Source organism: Zeus faber (genome assembly GCF_960531495.2).
Source record: "Zeus faber genome assembly, chromosome: 13".
Classification (NCBI taxonomy): domain Eukaryota; kingdom Metazoa; phylum Chordata; class Actinopteri; order Zeiformes; family Zeidae; genus Zeus; species Zeus faber.
The window spans coordinates 20539615-20558494 of NC_137198.1; the positions used below are offsets into that span (position 1 = coordinate 20539615).

General features: G+C 46.1%; 1 protein-coding gene across 2 annotated transcripts in view; it reads left to right on the forward strand.

Annotated features, from left to right (window-relative positions):
- The first annotated feature begins 16272 nt into the window (after positions 1–16272).
- The window catches only part of daam2 (dishevelled associated activator of morphogenesis 2), a 57321-nt gene continuing 54713 nt past the window's right edge, over positions 16273–18880 (forward strand). For both annotated transcript variants that reach the window (XM_080012401.1, XM_080012402.1), the window contains exon 1: positions 16273–16442. In XM_080012401.1, the coding sequence (XP_079868527.1) occupies positions 16275–16442 (168 nt within the window). In that variant the 5' untranslated portion in view covers positions 16273–16274. The remainder of the gene's footprint in view (positions 16443–18880) is intronic.

Here is an 18880-nt window from a genome sequence, read left to right on the forward strand (position 1 = left end):
CGTTGGAGAGGTGGAGCTTGAGCGCATGCGATATACCAGAAAAATGGTGAATTATGCCTGGGCATTGGGCAGTGGCATTTAAAATAAGATTTGGTGATTGAATAATGTGATTACGGTTTCATGTGGCTCTTATAATGTATGCAATATTTTTTATAAAATACGCAATTTTTTTTGGACTTAAAACTTGTCGGCTAGTCTAAGTTTAAACTTCCGTTTAAACGTAAGGGAAATTAGTCATTCTGAACATCCCTATTATGTTTATAATGTAAGAGTATGGTAAAAGGTATTGACAAGGGGAGATTTGAGATCACCCAAACCTTGTGCAAATGAACACCGCAAGAAGAAGAAGAATAACATTTTTTGTGGTACTTTACTGCTCTGCATTTAAAGATGCATTGTATGGCCCATTCCATGGTAATTCAAATGTTTTAATGTCTAAATGTTCCCTCTTGGTCATACATAATCAAACATCCATTCTGTGCCAAGTGCTCTTGCCTACATTCCGGCCACACCTATGTTTTTCCCTTTGACATTTATTTATGTGTGGGTGCAAGAGTTAGACTTACGCTTGTGTATTCAAACATAAATAGTGAGTTGTTCGGGTCAAAGGAAAACCCTCAATAATACATTAAGACACAACACGCTGTAAAACATGCCTGCTTGCTATGGTTCAGTCCTGGCAGCCGCTGGTTAAGAGGGGCGCTGGCGGAACTGGAAACAACTCTGGAAAATAGCCGCAGCGGGCCGTTTATTAAGCTTTCAACATCCCCTCCCACCTCCACTGGCTCTCTCGCACCTTATCGTACGAGACTGCTTCCGAACGACCCCAAAGCCGGAGCGCAGGCTTGCTTTACGGGCCTTGAGGAGATCACCCTGCATGACCCAGTTCCTCTCTGCAAATGTTCCATCCACCCTATTCTGTCCAACTCCCCAGCAAGGGCCAAGTCTTTCAAACACAGTAATACCTTTTTGTGAAGGATGGCTCCATGCGCTTTTCATCTGCTGAAGCTCCGGATGACAGTGGCCAAAGAGAGGCAGTAAAGTAAGACTCTCGGATGATTGACAAGTGCCTGACTGGTTGTCTGCTGCCCCCTGCATTGTTTCACGAGACCCAGATGTTTTGTTTTTTTTCGTGGCGCAAAGTAACTGACTTCAACATACTCTCCAGCTTGTAAGTCGGGGCATATCTACCGTCCAACCAGTGGGACTGTCTGTGGGTAAACACCAGCCCTTGCTTACTTTTAAGGAAGGCAGCAATGCGGAAATAAGTGGTGGGGGTGGCAAAGTCATTTACATCCTATGGCGATGAGCTCTCGTTCTCCAAACTCCTAAAGAGGCCACCAAGTGTGGTGGTTTTCCCTGGCACGCCGAGTGACAATATGGTCCCGCAGATGAGGATGCCTACCCTCTCATTTTGTTTTTCACTCCAAAGCACTACACTATAATAAAGAAGGGTCAAAACAAACACACGCCCAACAGAGCGGAGGGAATGGATACAATTTTTTTTGTCTGAACAAACATGTTTGTGGCAGGCCAGCCGGGGGTATTAGCATTATTTCCATTTGCGTCAATTAAGAGGATGGTTATTTTCGAGGCCGTGATGGATCAGGCGGGTTCGAAGGATGACATTGAAATATGAGTTGAAGCGATTCCTTGATGTTCCGTTCCTCTGCTTGCCTGCGTGATTGTTTCCCTGGAGAGGATGGACAATAGTGTAAGCCACCCACCCCCATGCCATGCACTCCAACACTGTCCAGGAGTGGAGAAGTGGTTGAGGTGGGGGTGGTGAAGGAAGACATGGTGGAGATAGGTTGACATGGTCTGGCCTGAGTGCCCGGTTAATGGATGCATCCCCAGGGCTCGCCGTGGAATGCGCTCGGGCATTAGCGCCAGCTTGTTGGTGTCATCTGTCTTCTGTCCCTTGAGAAAGATGACAAATGCTATTATGACCCCGACCCCCATCCCTGCCTCCCCTTCCCTTTTATGCCGCCACTAATGCAAATCAGTGTGTGCGTGCCTGTTCAGCAGTTTGAGAAGACCGGAATGGAGGTCACTGTGCAAAGGTGCATTCCGTTTAGGCTCCAGTTATTATATCTGTGGCTTGGTCAGGCTGTAAAGCGTTCTTTAGCCTTTTGACTAATTGTGTGTAATTTCAAATTGCTCACTTAAGTCCAGTTGTAATGCCTCATAATTCTAGATCCTGTTGTCATGCAGGTTCTGGTGCATTTCATAATTTGTTGCTGATACCTGATTTGCTAAAGGTTGACAGGAATGTATACTGTATGCATATTGAAGGCTTAACCGTCTTATAAATTAACATTAGTGTACTGTAGGTTAGCAACATGCTCTCTCCTTAAAGGTGTACAAGCTTCTGATAATGTCACTCTGTGACATGAAGTCCATTTGGACTGTGGGTCTTCAAGGCACCTCAATGTACAACCGCAATGTACTCAAATGTTGTAGCTGTGCTGATTGTATACCTTTGAGTTTGAACCCATTAGTTGGTCATTGAAATATTGCTGCAGAAATTGAATGAGAACAAACCTAAAGCTGTGACATAAAGGGCGACTTTTGAGTCCCCTTTGTCCTTCTCCTTGTCCGATGTCCAAGTGATGCTGTGAAACACTTGCCGCGTATTTTCCGTCTGTATTTGGTGACTTAGTTTGTGGTCGTGAGTCTTGCTTTACGTCTAAGGTCGCTGCAGTTACGCTTTCCATCCCCAACTGCTCGCAGAGTCCTTTGGATAATTAAACTCGGACAAAGTGAGATGGTGAAGTCGTCCATGTCATTGATCGAGCCTCCTCGTCATCGATCGAGCCTCCTCATGAGTGTTATGTTCGTCCCAGTGAAATAGCCTGGTTAGTGGGGTCTAGTTTCTGCTTGGTTGTGTGGTCATTTCAAGTGCAGATGCACACTCTGTGGCCTTTTATGTGCGAGTGCGTGCCAGCAATGCAGAAAGGGTTCCCCAAAAGGGGTTTCCTTTGAGTGTTGTGTGTGTAATACACGCCCCCCAACCACCACCACTGCCCTGACCCACCCCCATCCTCAGGCCTCCCTTTTTAATTGAGTTGGGGGGGGGAATGCACCGTCTGGGGTTGGGGATGGTGAGAGAAGAAGAGTAGAGGAGGGGATTTGTTGGAGGGTCATTTCCATTTCATCCTACCCCCTCCTCCACCCCCATTGGCCCCACACTCTGTTCATTCGCGTCTGCATATGATCTGTACTTGAGCGTCTTTAAACACATGTACAAGTCCAACGTTGTTTTTTTTCTTTTGACATGCTGTCTTATGCTGGTACTCTCTCCTCCTCTTCAAGGAAGGAAGGGAGGGAGGGAGAGGGAGAGAGGGAGAGAGAGGGAGAGGGAGAGAGAGAGAGAGGGAGGGAGAGGGAGAGAGAGAGAGAGAGAGAGGGAGAGAGAGAGACTCTCTCTCTATGTCAACAGCTCGGCTCCCAGCGCAGTCAGCTGAAATCCAGACCTCTTCTTGGTGGCGGAAACAGCAGCAGCTCGGCCTCGGGACGGGACAAACGACTCAAAACCCAGTGATGCCGCGAGACGTGACCGGGGGACGCGTACTTTGAGTGGTCGGAGGAATGATCTAAAGTTTTCTTTGGGCTTTGCTCCGCCGCGGCACGCTTTTGGGTTTTTGTGTTTTTGCGACCACCGGTGAAGCGGCACAGCAGCAAATCCATCTCCCGGGGGCGGCCTGTCTGAAACGGGTAAGAAGGAGATACTTGATCCGGATACTGATACCCGTAGCCCTCCCCGGGTCATGGAGAGTAGTAGCTACTCTGATCGCTGTTCACCCAGTAGGCGACTGCATACAGAATGGACCACAGATGTTGAGGGGTAAAACTCTTAAGGTTTGTCGTTTGCACTGCACCACATTGCTCAATCCCAGTGAGGGATCACAGACGTTACCTTAGCCAGTGAAAGGAATAAAAATTTTCCCGGCGAAAAACCATGAGGGCTGGGCTGGCGATAACATGTCTACTGAACTCCTAATGAGATTGTAACACTTCATATTCTTCTATCACATTGGATGTGTGGGATGTGTCCCCAGGCCATTTACAGTATTTTCCTTTTTACCACGGTGGCTTTTATAGGTCGTAAACAGTGGCACAGGCTGGGTCTGTGAAACAGGAGTAGTGTTGAAGTTTGCGCTGTTTCTCCACAGGCGTTGACAGCACCCCTTCCTTTGCAACTTGTGCTATGGCAGCCTGGATGAGTACGGCCGGCTTGGTTTGTAGGTTGGTGTTCAGTTTCAACACAATCCGTTTGACGTTCCCCATGCTTTGATAGCTTTGACCATATTGGCATATTCACCATATTTGACCATAAGTGTGTTCGGCATGTATGGCTTTCTTTGCCAATTCTTTAATTATACAGTAGGCTAAATGTTGTCTTGGGGGAGCATTTGGGAAGGGTGGCACCCATGTAAAGTCTAGGGAGATGTTTGGCATTCACAGAATTGTGGGAGGATGTTACAGTGTCATACTGTATGTAATGGGTACAGGCCTATTTCTGCTCCAAGACGTGGGCTGAGACAGACTTGTTTATGAATCACTCAGTTGGTGTGTTGGTATAAGTAATGGCTTGGCAGCCAGACATTCTGTATGCAGTATATCTCCCAGCAACAAGTCCACCCAGTATGGAACATCTATCCACCCGTCTTTCTATCCTTCTATCCTGTAACTGAACTCACATCAGCTCTAAATCTAGCAGCCTTTCTTTACGGATGCTGGTGTCAACTTTTGAGTGAGTTGCACTGCCATTACAACAGTTTCCTAAAGGGGGAATGGGGCTCTGTGAGAGCTCAGATGAACATACATTCCGAATGATACTCATTTCATGAATTAGTTAAGCCGCTCTATGTATGCCTGCTTTTATTCCGGTGAAAACCTCGGCACTCTCCTGGGGAAGAGGACTTCATCTTAAATATATCTGACAAGCGTGTCAAAAGTGTGCCAATGAAAGTTCAGGCACTAGTCCTCCAATACTCCAAACCTGTGAAATCGGTTCGGGACGCCTGCTTTTCATGATTGAATAATTGACAACTTTCAATGACTTGATTTGCATTCCGTAATGTGGCAAGTCATTTATCTAACATGTTTTTATTTTTTATCCATTAGAAATAAGATTATATGCACTTCCAGTATACTACGTGCTTGCTCTTGTGTTGCTGTGAATCCTCATGTGCTCTCTTCAGCCGCTGGGGCAACGAGCCAAGTCCCATTGGCAAAGAAATGTTGTGCTGGTAGGACATTAACAATAAACACACACACACACACACACACATACACACACTCACACACATGCATAGCCTCTGCCGCTGTCAGCTCTTTCTGCGCTTTTCATATTTTATCATCCATTATGGATGCACGAAGTGCTCTCTCAGGATTAGGAGTGCGAGGGAGCGTTAGGGTTGGGAACAGAGTCTCTTCTTCTGGAGCAGGAGAGGGAGAGGACTCTGTTGAGCCATATTGGCTAAATCCGCTTAAACACAAGTATCTGATACCAGTGTATCCGATTATTATTATTTTTTCCTCATTTTATTTATACTGCGCCGGTCGCTGTTTCTATGGCTCCAGACACACAACACTGCAGTCAGCCAGACTATAGTGGAGCCTCTGCCTTCTCTTTCTTTGACTGGAAGTCCCCATGTGGAGTGTGCGTCAAAAGGCGGCCATTATATTTGTGCCAGTGACACAGTTTTTGGGGGCTTATGATGTGTAAGCATATCTCCACTGTACAGTGCTTCTATTGAGCGGGCAGCGTTGCTGCAGGCTATTTTAAAACAGCCCCCTCGACGCTGCTATAACCGTCCCAGATGAGCATACCAGACATTACCCACAAGCCCCGGGGCCGATGTGCTTTCATGCTGCAGCTGTTGACCTTTCACCCTACAATGAACAATATAAAGTGCAATATGGGGAGCCCCTAACCTTCAAGCCAATTATTTGCCATGATGTACAGCAGGGAAGACAATGCATACTTTTTAAGTAAGCACAGTCAAATAGTTACTGTACCAATAAATGGTAAACTGACAATAAGGATACTAATATAAATGGCTGGACCATCATGTCCAACTTGTTATGGCCCATAATTGGAGTGTTTTAGAGGTTTTATTTCATTGAATTTGAGAGAACCTGAATGTCGAGCAACAGACTTATTCTCTCCCTTTCCCAACAACGCCAAAAGGAGATGACAATCTGGCCTGTTGGAAGAACTCAGAGTCTCTGGATCTCTGGAAAGTGTAGGGTCCCTTTCCCGTTTGAGAATCATGGTAACCGGCTCCATAGTTGTACTTCTGCCAAAGATCCTTTTCTTTTTTTTTTTTTTTTTTTTGTGTGTTTTTTTTGCTCCCACACATATAATAACATGTCTTTAGTTAGACTCGGGACTCGTGACTCCGGCGCGTTCCTCCCCATATGAAATAAGAAAACAATTTGACACGGCAGGATATCACTTCAGGAGTCGTAGCGGGGAAAGCGATGCCAAGTGTCCGGTTCCTTGCCATGTGCGCTAATACGCGGGAATGTCGAAGCCAGTGTAATTCGCCGTGCCTGCCTTTCTTCCCATGCCGCGGTATTAATAGCGTAGATATCGAAGTGATCTCTTTGGCGAGCTGTGATGTGACAATCAGCGCTCTGGAGAAGTGGGTCGACCCCAAACTGTCCGGTCCAACAATAACGGCGACCAGGCCAAGGCCAAGTACCGCGCGCCCTATGGATGACCTTCTCAGTGTGTCCTCCGTCCGATCAAACTCGGCCAGCGGCGTTTCAGAGGTGCGTCAACTGTGGCTCTCTGAAATACTACCTGAGACCAACCGAGATCGAAATCTGTGGTTCTGCTCCAATGGCCCCCCCCCCCCGGAGGGGCTCCAACGGCCCTCACGCCTCCAAACCTCTGGGCAGCGGTGTTTGTTTGTTTGTTTTTTTTTGTTTTTTGTTTTTTTATACCTCCGCTCGAGTCTTCTGCTCCGGCGAGGTTTCTTATTTCGACCATTGTTCATCCAGCTCGCGCCTGCGGTTCGTGGCTTCGAACGAAGGGGGTTTACAATGTTTCGAATAATTTGTTTCAAAACCGTTGCGTCGTCGTGTAGTATTTGTTTTTCCGAAGTGGACAGAGCCGTAAAAAGACGATGAAATAAACACCGGCATGGACAAAATTTATGTGGTGTGTGCAGTCGCGATTGGCTTTCACCCGGGGCCAAATGACTTGTTTTACGAATCAGACTAAATGAAATGACTATTAATGACATCCCTGGGGAATTGGAACTGTTTCCGCTTTTTATTTTTTATTTTTTCCAGTGGTTTAGCTCAAGTATTTCCACTTCATAATGGGTGTATACGTGGTGGTGGGGTAGCGAGCCCCGGGACTCCTATTAAAACCACTCTGCTTATGGGTTTTCTTTTTGAATGAGGGTAGAAGCCAACAGGACCTCGGTGAGTTCCACCAACGTTTGGCCGCAAAGAAGATTGGGAGCTTGAGGAGTTTGTCGCGAGAACGCCTGTGCCGCCACGTGTGGACGTCTTGGGATAGGGTACCACAACAAATGATTAAGGAGTCTAAAGTATGGAATTGAGACCTCATCACTGGTCCTTGTTAGATATCGAAGCTGCACATGGCTTAATTTTCCCAGCGGGGTGAGGTTAACCCATTGGGAAGGATATACGAGGGTTGGATTTCTGCCACTGTTTTTAAACAACAGAAAATAGAATGAAATAGATGTCTTGCTCACGCAATACAATGTATTTTCCTTTGTCGGAGTCTGGAAATATTTAAGCAACAGCATTAAACAGCCATCTATTAAAGCGATTAATAATAATTGTCGTTGTGGTCAATTTAAATTGTGTTTTTTGACTCATTTAGTTTCTCCCCCTCCTCATGTAATTATTAATAATTGCTCTCTATGACAGGCTTATTGAGTAGCATGAGTTGATTAATCTTGTTGTATTAGTATCATGGGATGCTGGGATCATTAGTATGCTGGGATACAAAATTACTGTAAACTCAAGATGTTTCTATTTGGGGTCCGTTGCGCTGCTTTAGTATTCCTTTCAGCCTGAGGTTTGCGGAAGAATGTGTTGCCCTGGACCCGTTGACACGTCTCTTTCTTTTTCGAAGCGAGGCCGTCATATGGGGAAGTCATGAAGCTGTCGGGGGGGCAAAAGTGAGAGGAAGGAAGGAAGGAAGGATTGACGGAGGGGGGTAGAAAAATGGAAAAGGGAGTGAGGGAGGATGGGAGGGGTGTGCAAAAGGAAGGGTGGGTTTCCTCTGATCTTTGAATCCTCAGTTAATCCAGCGTCACATAGGCAGGGTCCAGCTCCTCTAAGTACATGACGTCAATTTATTTTCCGATGCCGAAAATGAAATAGTGAGTATCGATACTGATCCCAATGCCACTCCTTCTCTTTAACAACACGGAAGCTGATGAATTGGTTCAATGATCAATTTTAGCTGATGCACTTTGCTTAAAATGGCCATCTGAAGTTACAATGCTCACACTCCCCAAGCAAACACTTTCCTACTTTACAGTAAGTAATAGAGCCGAGAAATGACTCTCTGTGCAAATGTGTGCATAATCGCTTATCACGTGGCCCACTTAACTTCTTTTTGCGTGGTGTTGCAAAAATGCATGTATATTTCAGGCTAGATTTGTCGGAGGATCCGATCGTGTTTTCCCCCGATATTGAATCCAGCATCTTGGTTTTTTTGCGGGTATCGGCCCTAATACTGATGCTGGTGATCGGATCGGGGCCACTTCGAGCTCTAACCCTTTTGTGATGCATTTGTAGGTGATTCACTGAGAAATGGTACGGTATTTTCTCCAGGGTCTGAATGTTTTCCGATTTAAAAACTTCTGAAAAGAATCCCAATTTCATGTTAGCCCCCACCCCCCTTCGCAGCGTCCTGCTTGTTGCCTTTGTTTGCAGTGCCAATCAAAAGGCAGCCAAGAATATTCTAGCGCGAGACCATGCTGTCACTGCTAAAAATAACCACCGTCACTGATCGGATACACACCGAGAGAGTGGACTGGTGTGGGGGTGGGGGTGTGGGGGGGGGTATTTAACATTATGGGGGAGGGGCAACAGTATCCATAGCCCCGGGCCGTCCCGCAAAACCCTGCCGGGCCCCAGCCGAATTGTCCGAAGCCAAATCCTCCGGCCTCACATGAGAGAGCCACTCTGTATACAAAGCTCGCCGGGAAAGCGTCGCCGGCCTTCCAATGAGGAACCCCCCCCCCCCCCCCCCCCCCGGAGCAGCAGAACGCCGGCTTTTCAGAGGCCGGGCGCAGGAATGCAGCGCATGCAAATGCAGCGCGGAAAAAAATAACACTGTGAGCTTTTTGGTCATTTGTCGGCTGGAGCCGTAAACTCTCCGCCTCGGACATAAATAGACGGTGATGTCACACCTCAGGAATTCAAGGGAGTGTGTGTTTTTGCGTGTGTCCAATTGGTTTTATCCGTTGCAGTCGCTTTACTTTTCTTGAAAATTAATTTGACCGCGACTAAACCCCTGTCCGTTATTTTCCCCCGTCCGATCATCGGGTTGGACTCCATGACTCCGAGGAGGGTCGTTAAAAAAAGCGCTATGTTGAGCATCAAGTGGCTTTTAGGTCGTTACTTGCACTTGCCTCACGGTATCAAGTCGTTTACACCGTTAGTTGCTTGTGTTGAACTCTGATTGTGCTCGCCTCCCAATACTCCCAACCTCCGCCCTTTAAACCCCAAGGATGTGAACCATGTATAAAACGATGACCTCATCGCCGTGAGCCCTGACTGACTTTACCCGCCCCCGCCCCCCGTACACTAATGTAACAGATTAGCCTCACAATGTGACCCCCCCCCCCCCCCCCTTGCAGAAAGACTGACAGCCCCAGAGCTCCTCCCCAGGGGGCGGAGGGATGAATCTCTAGCTGTGGGTGGGCCACGCAGGGTCCTGGGGTGTACTGAGAGGGGACCCCTTGGGAGCAAAATACTTCAATGCTGGCCATTGGTGGTTTGGATTTTTATTTTGGGGGAGGGGCGATTGGAAGTAAGTTAATTAGCCATTGCACCGGCAGTAAGACAGTAGTGGGGGGGGTTACATGAGAGAGCGCATATCTGGGGGACGACATCCAAAGGGGTCGAGGCCTTGACGCAAAAGGGCTGTAACTGGCATTTTCAGTATTCGTCGGGGGACCAAAAATAAACCTTGGATTGATAAGTGTAATTATTTCCTGAACAACAGCATACTGTATCTGAAACACTTTCAGATAGGTTACGCTTAGGTAAAGGACTTTTTCAAGAGGTAACTGCAAAGAAAAATGATGCACGAAGCTCAGTGCACAAGACTAACCCTCACCCTATTCTATGCCAAGGTACAGCCCTCTTACGTCAAGCGCTCCAGGTGCTATGACTCGGCTATGTCTAGTGGAGTCATACCAGCAGATACCAGTATATGGTATCTAATGCTTCCTTTCCTGCCGAAATGAAAAATAATGCTAAAAATAATTTCAAGATTTTGTTTATGAATATGTCAATGCGTCCCTACATGCCACTAACTCTTCCATTACCCACATGTACGTCAGCACTGACTTTAGCGCACATTACTTACATAGTCAGTCACAGATGCATAACCACAGTCACACTGTTATACAGGCTCCCCCCTTCTTTCCTTCTTTCTTGCACGCCCCCTTAGCCCTGTTTTCAGGGCGTTTTCCCACGCTCACCGAAAATCAGCAGAATAATGACCCTCGCTGCCACTGGGAATATCGTCCTGGCTCGTCATCAAAGATCCATCCCTGGTATTTGGCCCCCTGTCCTCCCTTCCTGATCTGCAGCACATCTGTATGTTTTTTTGAAGGGGTGCTTGTAAAAGAAATAAATTATTTGCATGCAATATTTGCATTAATTAAATTATAATTATTTGCATGCAAGCGGGGGGGGGGGGAGGAAGAGGAAGAGGAGGAGGAGGAGGAGGAAGGGAGGAAGGGAGGGAGGGAGGGAGGGAGAGAGAGAGAGAGAAAATCTGTGCATTGTTTATTTTATTTTTAGATGCGAGTGTGTGTGACAGATGTGTTCGGGGAGTAAGTGGAAATTCTGCAGGCACAGATGTTGGAGGGACTGATCTCTCGCATTTATATTCTCTCTCGCTCTCTTTGCCTCGCATCACTCTGTGATGCTCTCTCCCTCTCTTTTCATCTCTATTGCCCTTGTTCCCTAGCTCTCTCTCTCCCTTTCTGTCGCTCCCTCTCTATTGCTCTCCTGCTTCCTCTCTCTCCCTCTTGCCCCCCCCCACTCGCTCTACAGTGTCTTTCTTTCTCTCCCTCTCTCCCTCTCTCTCTAACCCTCTATATATTGCTCTCCCTTCTCTGCTCTTTCTCTCTCTCCTCCACACACACAGTACAGCAGCAGCAGCTCGCTTCCCCTCTCTCCTCTTCCTCCTCCTCCACTGACCTACTTCCCTGCGCTGGAGATGAGGCGGCGAGGTGGTGGGCTGAATGAGAAGTGGCAGCCCCCCCCCCCCCCCCCCGCCTCTTTCTCTGCGTGGCTGCTCTCCATCTCCATCCAGCGTGCAGCAGCCTCCTATCTGCTAGTCAGCCTGTGGTCTCGGTCTCATGCGCATGCCTACGGGTGTGTCTCTGCATGTAGAGTGTGAGTGCGTGTGTGCGCGCTTGCAGATAAAGCCTCGCCTGGTCGGTACAGATGGTCACCAAAATGAACAGTGAAGAATATTGGCCCAAAAATATTGAATGGAAATCTCGGCCGGCTAATGTAATCCACCCGACACAGACGGACAGATTAGCAATATACACTTACCCCACAAAAACTAACAATTAAAGTAGAAGTTGTTTTGGGTATAAGTAGTATTGGTAGAACTAAAGGTCCAGTTTTTCTGTCCTAAGATAAATACAGCGTGTGCGTGTGCGCGTGCGTGTGTGTGTGTGTGTGTGTGTGTGTGTGCGTGTGTGTGGACACCTCTGCCTACTTTCCCTCGGCGTGGGCTGGACGCCGGCCAGCAGGACGGGTGCTGAGTGAAAAGCGGCCACACGTGAGGCTTTTTGGACGAGTGTAGATAGAAGCAGAGAGACACAAGGATACAGACTGTCTAGGCTGGAAGTTTGGGATGTTTCCTCGATGGATGGATTATGTCCCTATAGAGCGTCCTCCTTTAGATTAGACGTGTCCAGCTGTCCACAGCAACAACAACCATGTCACCACCATGTCGATTTGTAGGGGGCCTAATATCGCATCTTGTAGTACTCCAAATGTTGAAACACTCTAGCCGCTCTCAGAGTAGTACTCAGGCATAGCTTTTTTTTTTGTTTTTACAATAAAATTAACTTGATGACTGCTTCTTTGTCCCGTTATTCTTTCTGCCCTAGTATTTATGAGTAAATTTGTGCCTCCTTTGGTTTTCTACTTCCAAACCACATGTGTAGGTAACCACGAAAGTGTGTATAAACCTGTACGGTTAGGCTTAAAGGGCACAGCCTGCACAAAAAAAACAACTACTATGTCTAACTATAATTGTAAAACTTGTATTTTTTTAGGTTTCCAACTTGAAAATGACAAATTAAATAATCAATTTTACATTGAGAAATCCTAAAGAAATACTGTATATAGGATTAAAAAAAAAGCCCAAACTTTTTTTTAGTTGCTCCAATGACTCTAATTATAATTTTTCCGTTTATAGACTCAATAAGTATACAATACAATATATAGTCGCAATATACAATGTAGTCACAATACTACTGCATGGTTCTATTATAAAAAAATTTCCTCAAGCACAAGATCCTCTATGGTCATCTAACACTTATGAGGTTTACGGTGGCCTTTTTGCAAGTTGAAAACAAAAGCAAAACAAAAAAGCAAACAAATAAGAATCGTATGCTTCAGACTGCAGCTCCAGCGCAGTCACGGTGTTTTGTTTCTATGGCGACGGAGATTTGGCGGAGAATGTCACACCCTGTCTGCCAGCTCTCAGGAATCGTCACCTTGGCCGCCACCGCGTGTTATATTCCTGCTGCCACCACACACAAGATGAAATATTACAAATTATTTTGGAAAATTGTTTCTAACTCAATATCAATAATTTGACGATATTTTGGGGATGACTTTCTAGGTGCGTTCATATATATACTGCACTTTCATGAAATATCTTAATAGTGATGTGGCAGGTAATTGATTAGAACAGCTCGAACAGTCTGAGTGAGTTTGATATCACAATAACCACAATCCCAGACTTTATCTCATGTCATATCACCAGAATGAGAATCTGTTTACAAGGGTTCCCTATAAGGAATTTGTCTTCTCAAGAATTGGTGCATTGCCTTTCAGGCACTGAGAATAGAAAAACCAATCTGGAAATAATGGCCAAACATACAAAAAAATAGCCACATAAAATAGACAAATATACAAAAACATACAGAATATGGAAAATGCGATTCTACTCGCATTAGTTAAGTTAAATTAAAAGGCAATGACCCACCGCGCCCCACCCAGCACATTTCGCAGCACTGTATTGTTGGGTGCGCATGAAAAACAATGAAACATTCCTTTCTAGGTCCAAAATTTTCTGTTATTTATAAAACTGACTATGATCCTAAATATTGGATGAATATTAAAAGTTTGAGGCTCTGTGGTCCATCAGCAAAAGTTGAGTTACCAACAAGTTGTTGAACGAACGGCGATCTTACAGTTCACAGTTCTTACGGTGCGAACATGCAAATGAAGTTCATCCTTCCATATTCCGAGTAACGTGAAGTCAGAATGTCAAACCATTTTCCTGAAATAACGTTATGAAGTGTATCGACTCGTGAATAACAACAATGGGTCTTCTTCGCGTGACAAAAAAATGCTAGTATACTGAGCATGAACTTAGAATGAAAAACAATTACTTAAACTTCATGTTGAAGGATTAACTTGAATTATGCATTTTCCAATATTTTTTATAAATGAATGTCCAAATATTATTTCAGTAAAACACAGTTACCATTATCTCATTGAAGGTGCACAGCACTATCCAGATGTAACCATTCAACACCTTAACACCTTATTGTCTGATAAGTCACGGCTTCCAAAATATTTGCTTGATTCCCACAAGTGATACCTTGTTTTAAAGCTGTGATTCAAAAATTTCATACGTGAGACAAACATAAATGTCAAATTTCTAGTTGTGATCCTAAAGTATACAGGACTGTTCCACCGTGCGCTGACGTAAGAGCTGGCAAACGGTTCCCACGCATTCTGTGACTTCATAAATATTGTGAAGATGTACATTAGATATGTGTTGGAATTCTTGAGAGCATTTCCACATAGTGAGTCGGTAAAGCCTGGAAATTATTTTTATTTGTTTGTTTGTTTATTTATTTATCTTCTCAATTAAAGCCGCTTGGAGTGTATTCCTACCGCCCGCCCCGCCCCTCCCGCCCTGCAGGGGGATGGCGTGTTCACGGAGGCGGAAAAGGGGCCAAAATGGAAATGGTGGTGTTTTTTTTTTTTGTTTTTTTTTCTTTTTTCTTCTTCTTGTTCCAACTCCCCCTTTACGCCCCGGTCGTGGGCTCTGGTGCATTCATAAAGAATTTAGCGTGGCTCTATTTTTAGACGGCGCAACGAGAAACTCCTACGCCGAGCTGACGTGCGAGGGAGTTGAGTTTGTGTGTCGACGAGAAGACTGTGGCTCTCCCCCAGGGAAAAACTGCAATGGTAGACTTTCACGGCCGTTTAAAATAAACAGGTGTCAAAGCTTCTCAAGGCCGGTATAGTTTGCAGCATTAAGCCATTTACCCAGTTATGTGCGTTCGTAAATCTCAATAATAATGAAATCTGAAAATAGGGGGAATGGAGGTAAAGAGACCATTGTGACCCCCCCCCCCCCCCCCCCCGCGCTCTTTTTCTTCCAGCGCTCCGTCGGTTTTGATTCTTTTTGCTTCTTGGCAGCGCATGGGAGTTTACATTAAAAAAAGCTTCGAAATTGATTTTCATCTTTGTTTGCTCCATTATTTAGGCCGGGTTTGCGTGCCCATGCCATTTACATTTTCCATACTCCCAAGCAAAAGGGCCATTCATTCACAAAGGCAGTAAAGGGGTCTTTTTGCTCATTTTTCTTTCATAAAGGAGAGTAGAGGTAACCATGAACGTGTGGGCAGCAGTGTATGTGTCCTTATGCTAATATGCTCATATTGTCTGCTGCAGAGCATTATATACACTCTGAATAAAAGCATATTGTTCATTAAGTTAAGACCACCCATATCTCTGTCCAAGCTTCTTCCAGGGTGTCTGGCACCATACAGACCTCCATTTGTAGTGGGTGTCATTTACCAACGTCCATACACAGAAAGACCAAATACAGTGCTGTGCAGTTTCCAGAGCAATAAGACAATTTGCACGGCTTTGCACTGGTTTACTTCATCACAGCCTAATGGCCTACTCTATGGAGGGTTAAGGATATGGCGCCGGTCTGCCCTCCTGTGCGTACTTCTTGTCCCGTACTGAACTCTTACCTGTACAAAATCCTTTAGAAATTGCCAACCTGCTGTATACTGTTCAGGCACGCGCTTACGCAGTAGGTGTTCTCTTAAAGTTTTAATAATGGTGGAAAGAAAGCTGGAAAAATTGCGGGAACAGAGCTTGAAATTGAAAAGGAGAAGCATGTCATTGGCTCTCTAGCCATCAGTTTCAACCCACAAATCGATAAAGTATCAATCAATCAACATAGAGCGTACTCAAAACACGTTTACCAGCGGGGGCATGACGAAGGCTTATGTAGCTCAGCTGCACCTTTTGTTCTGTTTTGCCAACGTTGGATCATGGAAATCCAGTTCCACCTCCTTTCACTATATTACTGACAAAGTTGGTGTAGGAAACATTTACATACTTAATGTTGTCGGCTGATTTTGCCTGGTATAATTAAATACATAATGACAAATGCTACGTATTGATTGTCTACATGGACAGAAACATAGAGTTGTTCCATAACTTGTGTGTTGTTGGCACATGGGGAAAGCGACCACTAGTGCAGTTGCCCGTCTTCAGCAACTTTATCTCCTACTAACATTTTCTCTCCCTCTTCTTCTTTCAGATCATGCCCCCTAGATAGCAGCCTTGCCCAATCCCTCCACTCCCCCTCCCTGCCCCTTCTCCCCCCCCCCCACCCCCTTCTCTTTCCCCCCACCCCCCCACCCCCCCCAACCCCCCCCCCCCCCCCCCCACCCCCCCACCCTGTCCTGACCTTCCTGGCCGGGCGACGCCACCGCCACCAGTGACGACCTCCACCGCCGCCCGCCATGCCCCCCAGGAAGAGGACGAGGCCCGGCCTGGGGTTTCTCTGCTGCTTTGGCAGCAGCGAACCCCCGGAGATCAACCTGAAGGACAGTGTGCCGCTGCAGCTGCTGGAGTTCAGTGCCCCCATGCCCCCTGCCGAGGAACTGCACGCCCGCTTCTCCGAACTGGTGGTGAGTAGAGATGAGAGTGGCGTTGAGCCGTACGATGACTATGGATGCAAATGCTGTTCAGCGGCACTGTCTTTTCTGAATTACATACTCCTATGACTATGGACCTTGCATATGTTCTATAAGTAAGTTCAATCTATAAGTAATGCCACATCACCTTGAGCAAATATTGTGTTGGCTATTTTTAATAGCCGATGGTGCAGTGTCTAGCATTTTCCAATATAGAGAAGTGCAGTTTAAAAGCCAATGGGAATCAGTTCACTCTGAGTGTAGAGTGTAGACTGTTTCAAAAGGTCCAGGCTTCAAATCTACCTGTTGCTAACTGTTGCAAACTAAGATCTATGAACCCATTCAACTCAAACGGTACAAAGTCTGTAATTTTTTATTGTGCCACATGAGACCCAGTTCAATGGGCTGCTTGCATTAGCAACCGAGTAAAAACACAAGTCAAGTGTGCTTTGTAGCGTGCTTGGAGCACGAGAGTGGTACAATGTAAATCCTGGAACTTTCCTAATGGGAAGCAGTGCGACTGTTTTCCTTTTACATGTCGTTCATTATCCGGGCCCCATATGGGATTAGGGATAGAGTTGGGAAGCGCGATGGAGGAGTGCGGTGGGCTTCTTGATGGTTGGGTGAGCTAACCCCCCATTCCCCCGTGCTGCAACCCCCACCCGTCCTTTCCACTGCATCCAGCTTTCAACCTACCCGGCCCATCGCGCCTTGTGATGCTTGTTGGCAGTGGATGTAGGCCTGAGCTGGAGCCTGACTGGTGTGGCCGTGCTGGCGTGCACCTACGATGTGGAGAGGGATTTTGGGCACAGCTGTCGGAGCGAAATAAGTCTGCTTATGGGTTTCAGCTGGCATGCAGAGCGGCTGGAACAACAACGGTCGCTGTTCCTCTTTCACTATCTCGCTCTCGTATCTGCGTCGGTCCCCGTTTGTCTCGGCTTTCTGTCCAGTCTGTCGCTTCGCTTTCATGCTCCTTATCCCCACCACTTTGTTTCTCCACACGAACGGCTAGAGGACGGTCTCTGGCACTGTCTTGTCATCACCACCTGCAGGAAGCATCACTCCCGGCTGTGAAAATGGATTTAGGGGAATAAGTGAAATCCCTTTTCTTATAAGAATACTGGTATTGCAGCAAATGTTTTAATGTTTAGGTTTCATCCTGCTCATTTTTCACAAGGGTCTCGTGTGATGTTCCTTATATTCACCTGTCACCTGTTGCCAGGTGATGGCTATTTCAACACGGGTTGCCTTAGTCCGACATACTGCAATAACCTCACTAGAATGCCCTTTCACCAGAATGTTAGATGAAGGGTAACCTAGAACGGTCATTATATACATACATAATGTATATAGCTCAGACAGACTGAAGCAGGATCCTTCCAGATATTATAGTCCCCTTATTGTACAGTTTCTGAGGTCAGAGCAAAGGAAGGATTTGATCTTTTCTGGTTGGAGTTGGTCCCGTTCGCATGTTCCGAATACATTTCTCTCATGGCGGTTTTTGCTTCACTCATATCTGATGGTCTGGTACACAAACCCAGATGTTTGGTTTTCCAAGTAAAGTCTATAAGGCTGCACGGTTGATCTGGCCTGTACTCTGTGCGTTTGTTTCCATAAAGTAATAGACCCCGGCCTGCCACTACAAATTAAAAAAATCAAGTGCTAAAAAAGTTTTTGGAGTTCCAGTTACTCCATCGCTCAGTTGGTGACAGGTAGATTCGCGTCTGCTTTCTTTGGATGGCCAATACACAATAACTAGCGCGGTGTTCTGGCCAAGATGTCGGTGGACTGAAGGTCCCCCCCCACATCTGTTTTACTGATCCTGCGGCCAGCTCTCAGACATGTTTGACCGGGTATCAAAGCATCTGTTCGACTGGACCTCAAGGAGCCACACGGCCCGGACACGATTTTTTTGTTTTCAGCCGCGGTTGTTGTAAGGAGGCGAAAGGTGGAACAGCAAAGGAAAAGAACGTGAGGAAAACATAACAGAGTGTGCTGCTATGGCGATGGGAACCTGGGATTCTGGTTGTGAAAGACTCTCTTTAAGAAGAAAACGAGACTCGGCTAAGCCTGTGGAGTGATAGTGACGGATCTGGGCCAAATGGAGGAGCGAACGAACGACCTTCCGCGTGTGTCCATGTACGAAATGTTGTCTCCCATGGTGTCTTGAGGGAAAGTACCCACTTATATCTACTCTTATGTGTTGAGTGTTAAGACATGTTCAACAGTAGCATAATGGTTTTCTATCTATTTATTATAAACTGTATTCCGAAGCAAATCTGTAAGGATAATGGCTTAATTCCAACAACTTTATTCTTCACAATTCCCCCAATAAGTACGATTTTGGAGATGAAGACAAGTTATTTTCCACAAGATGGACAGAGTCTGTGTTCGTAGGCTTTAACAAGGAAAATATCCACGATGTGAAATTA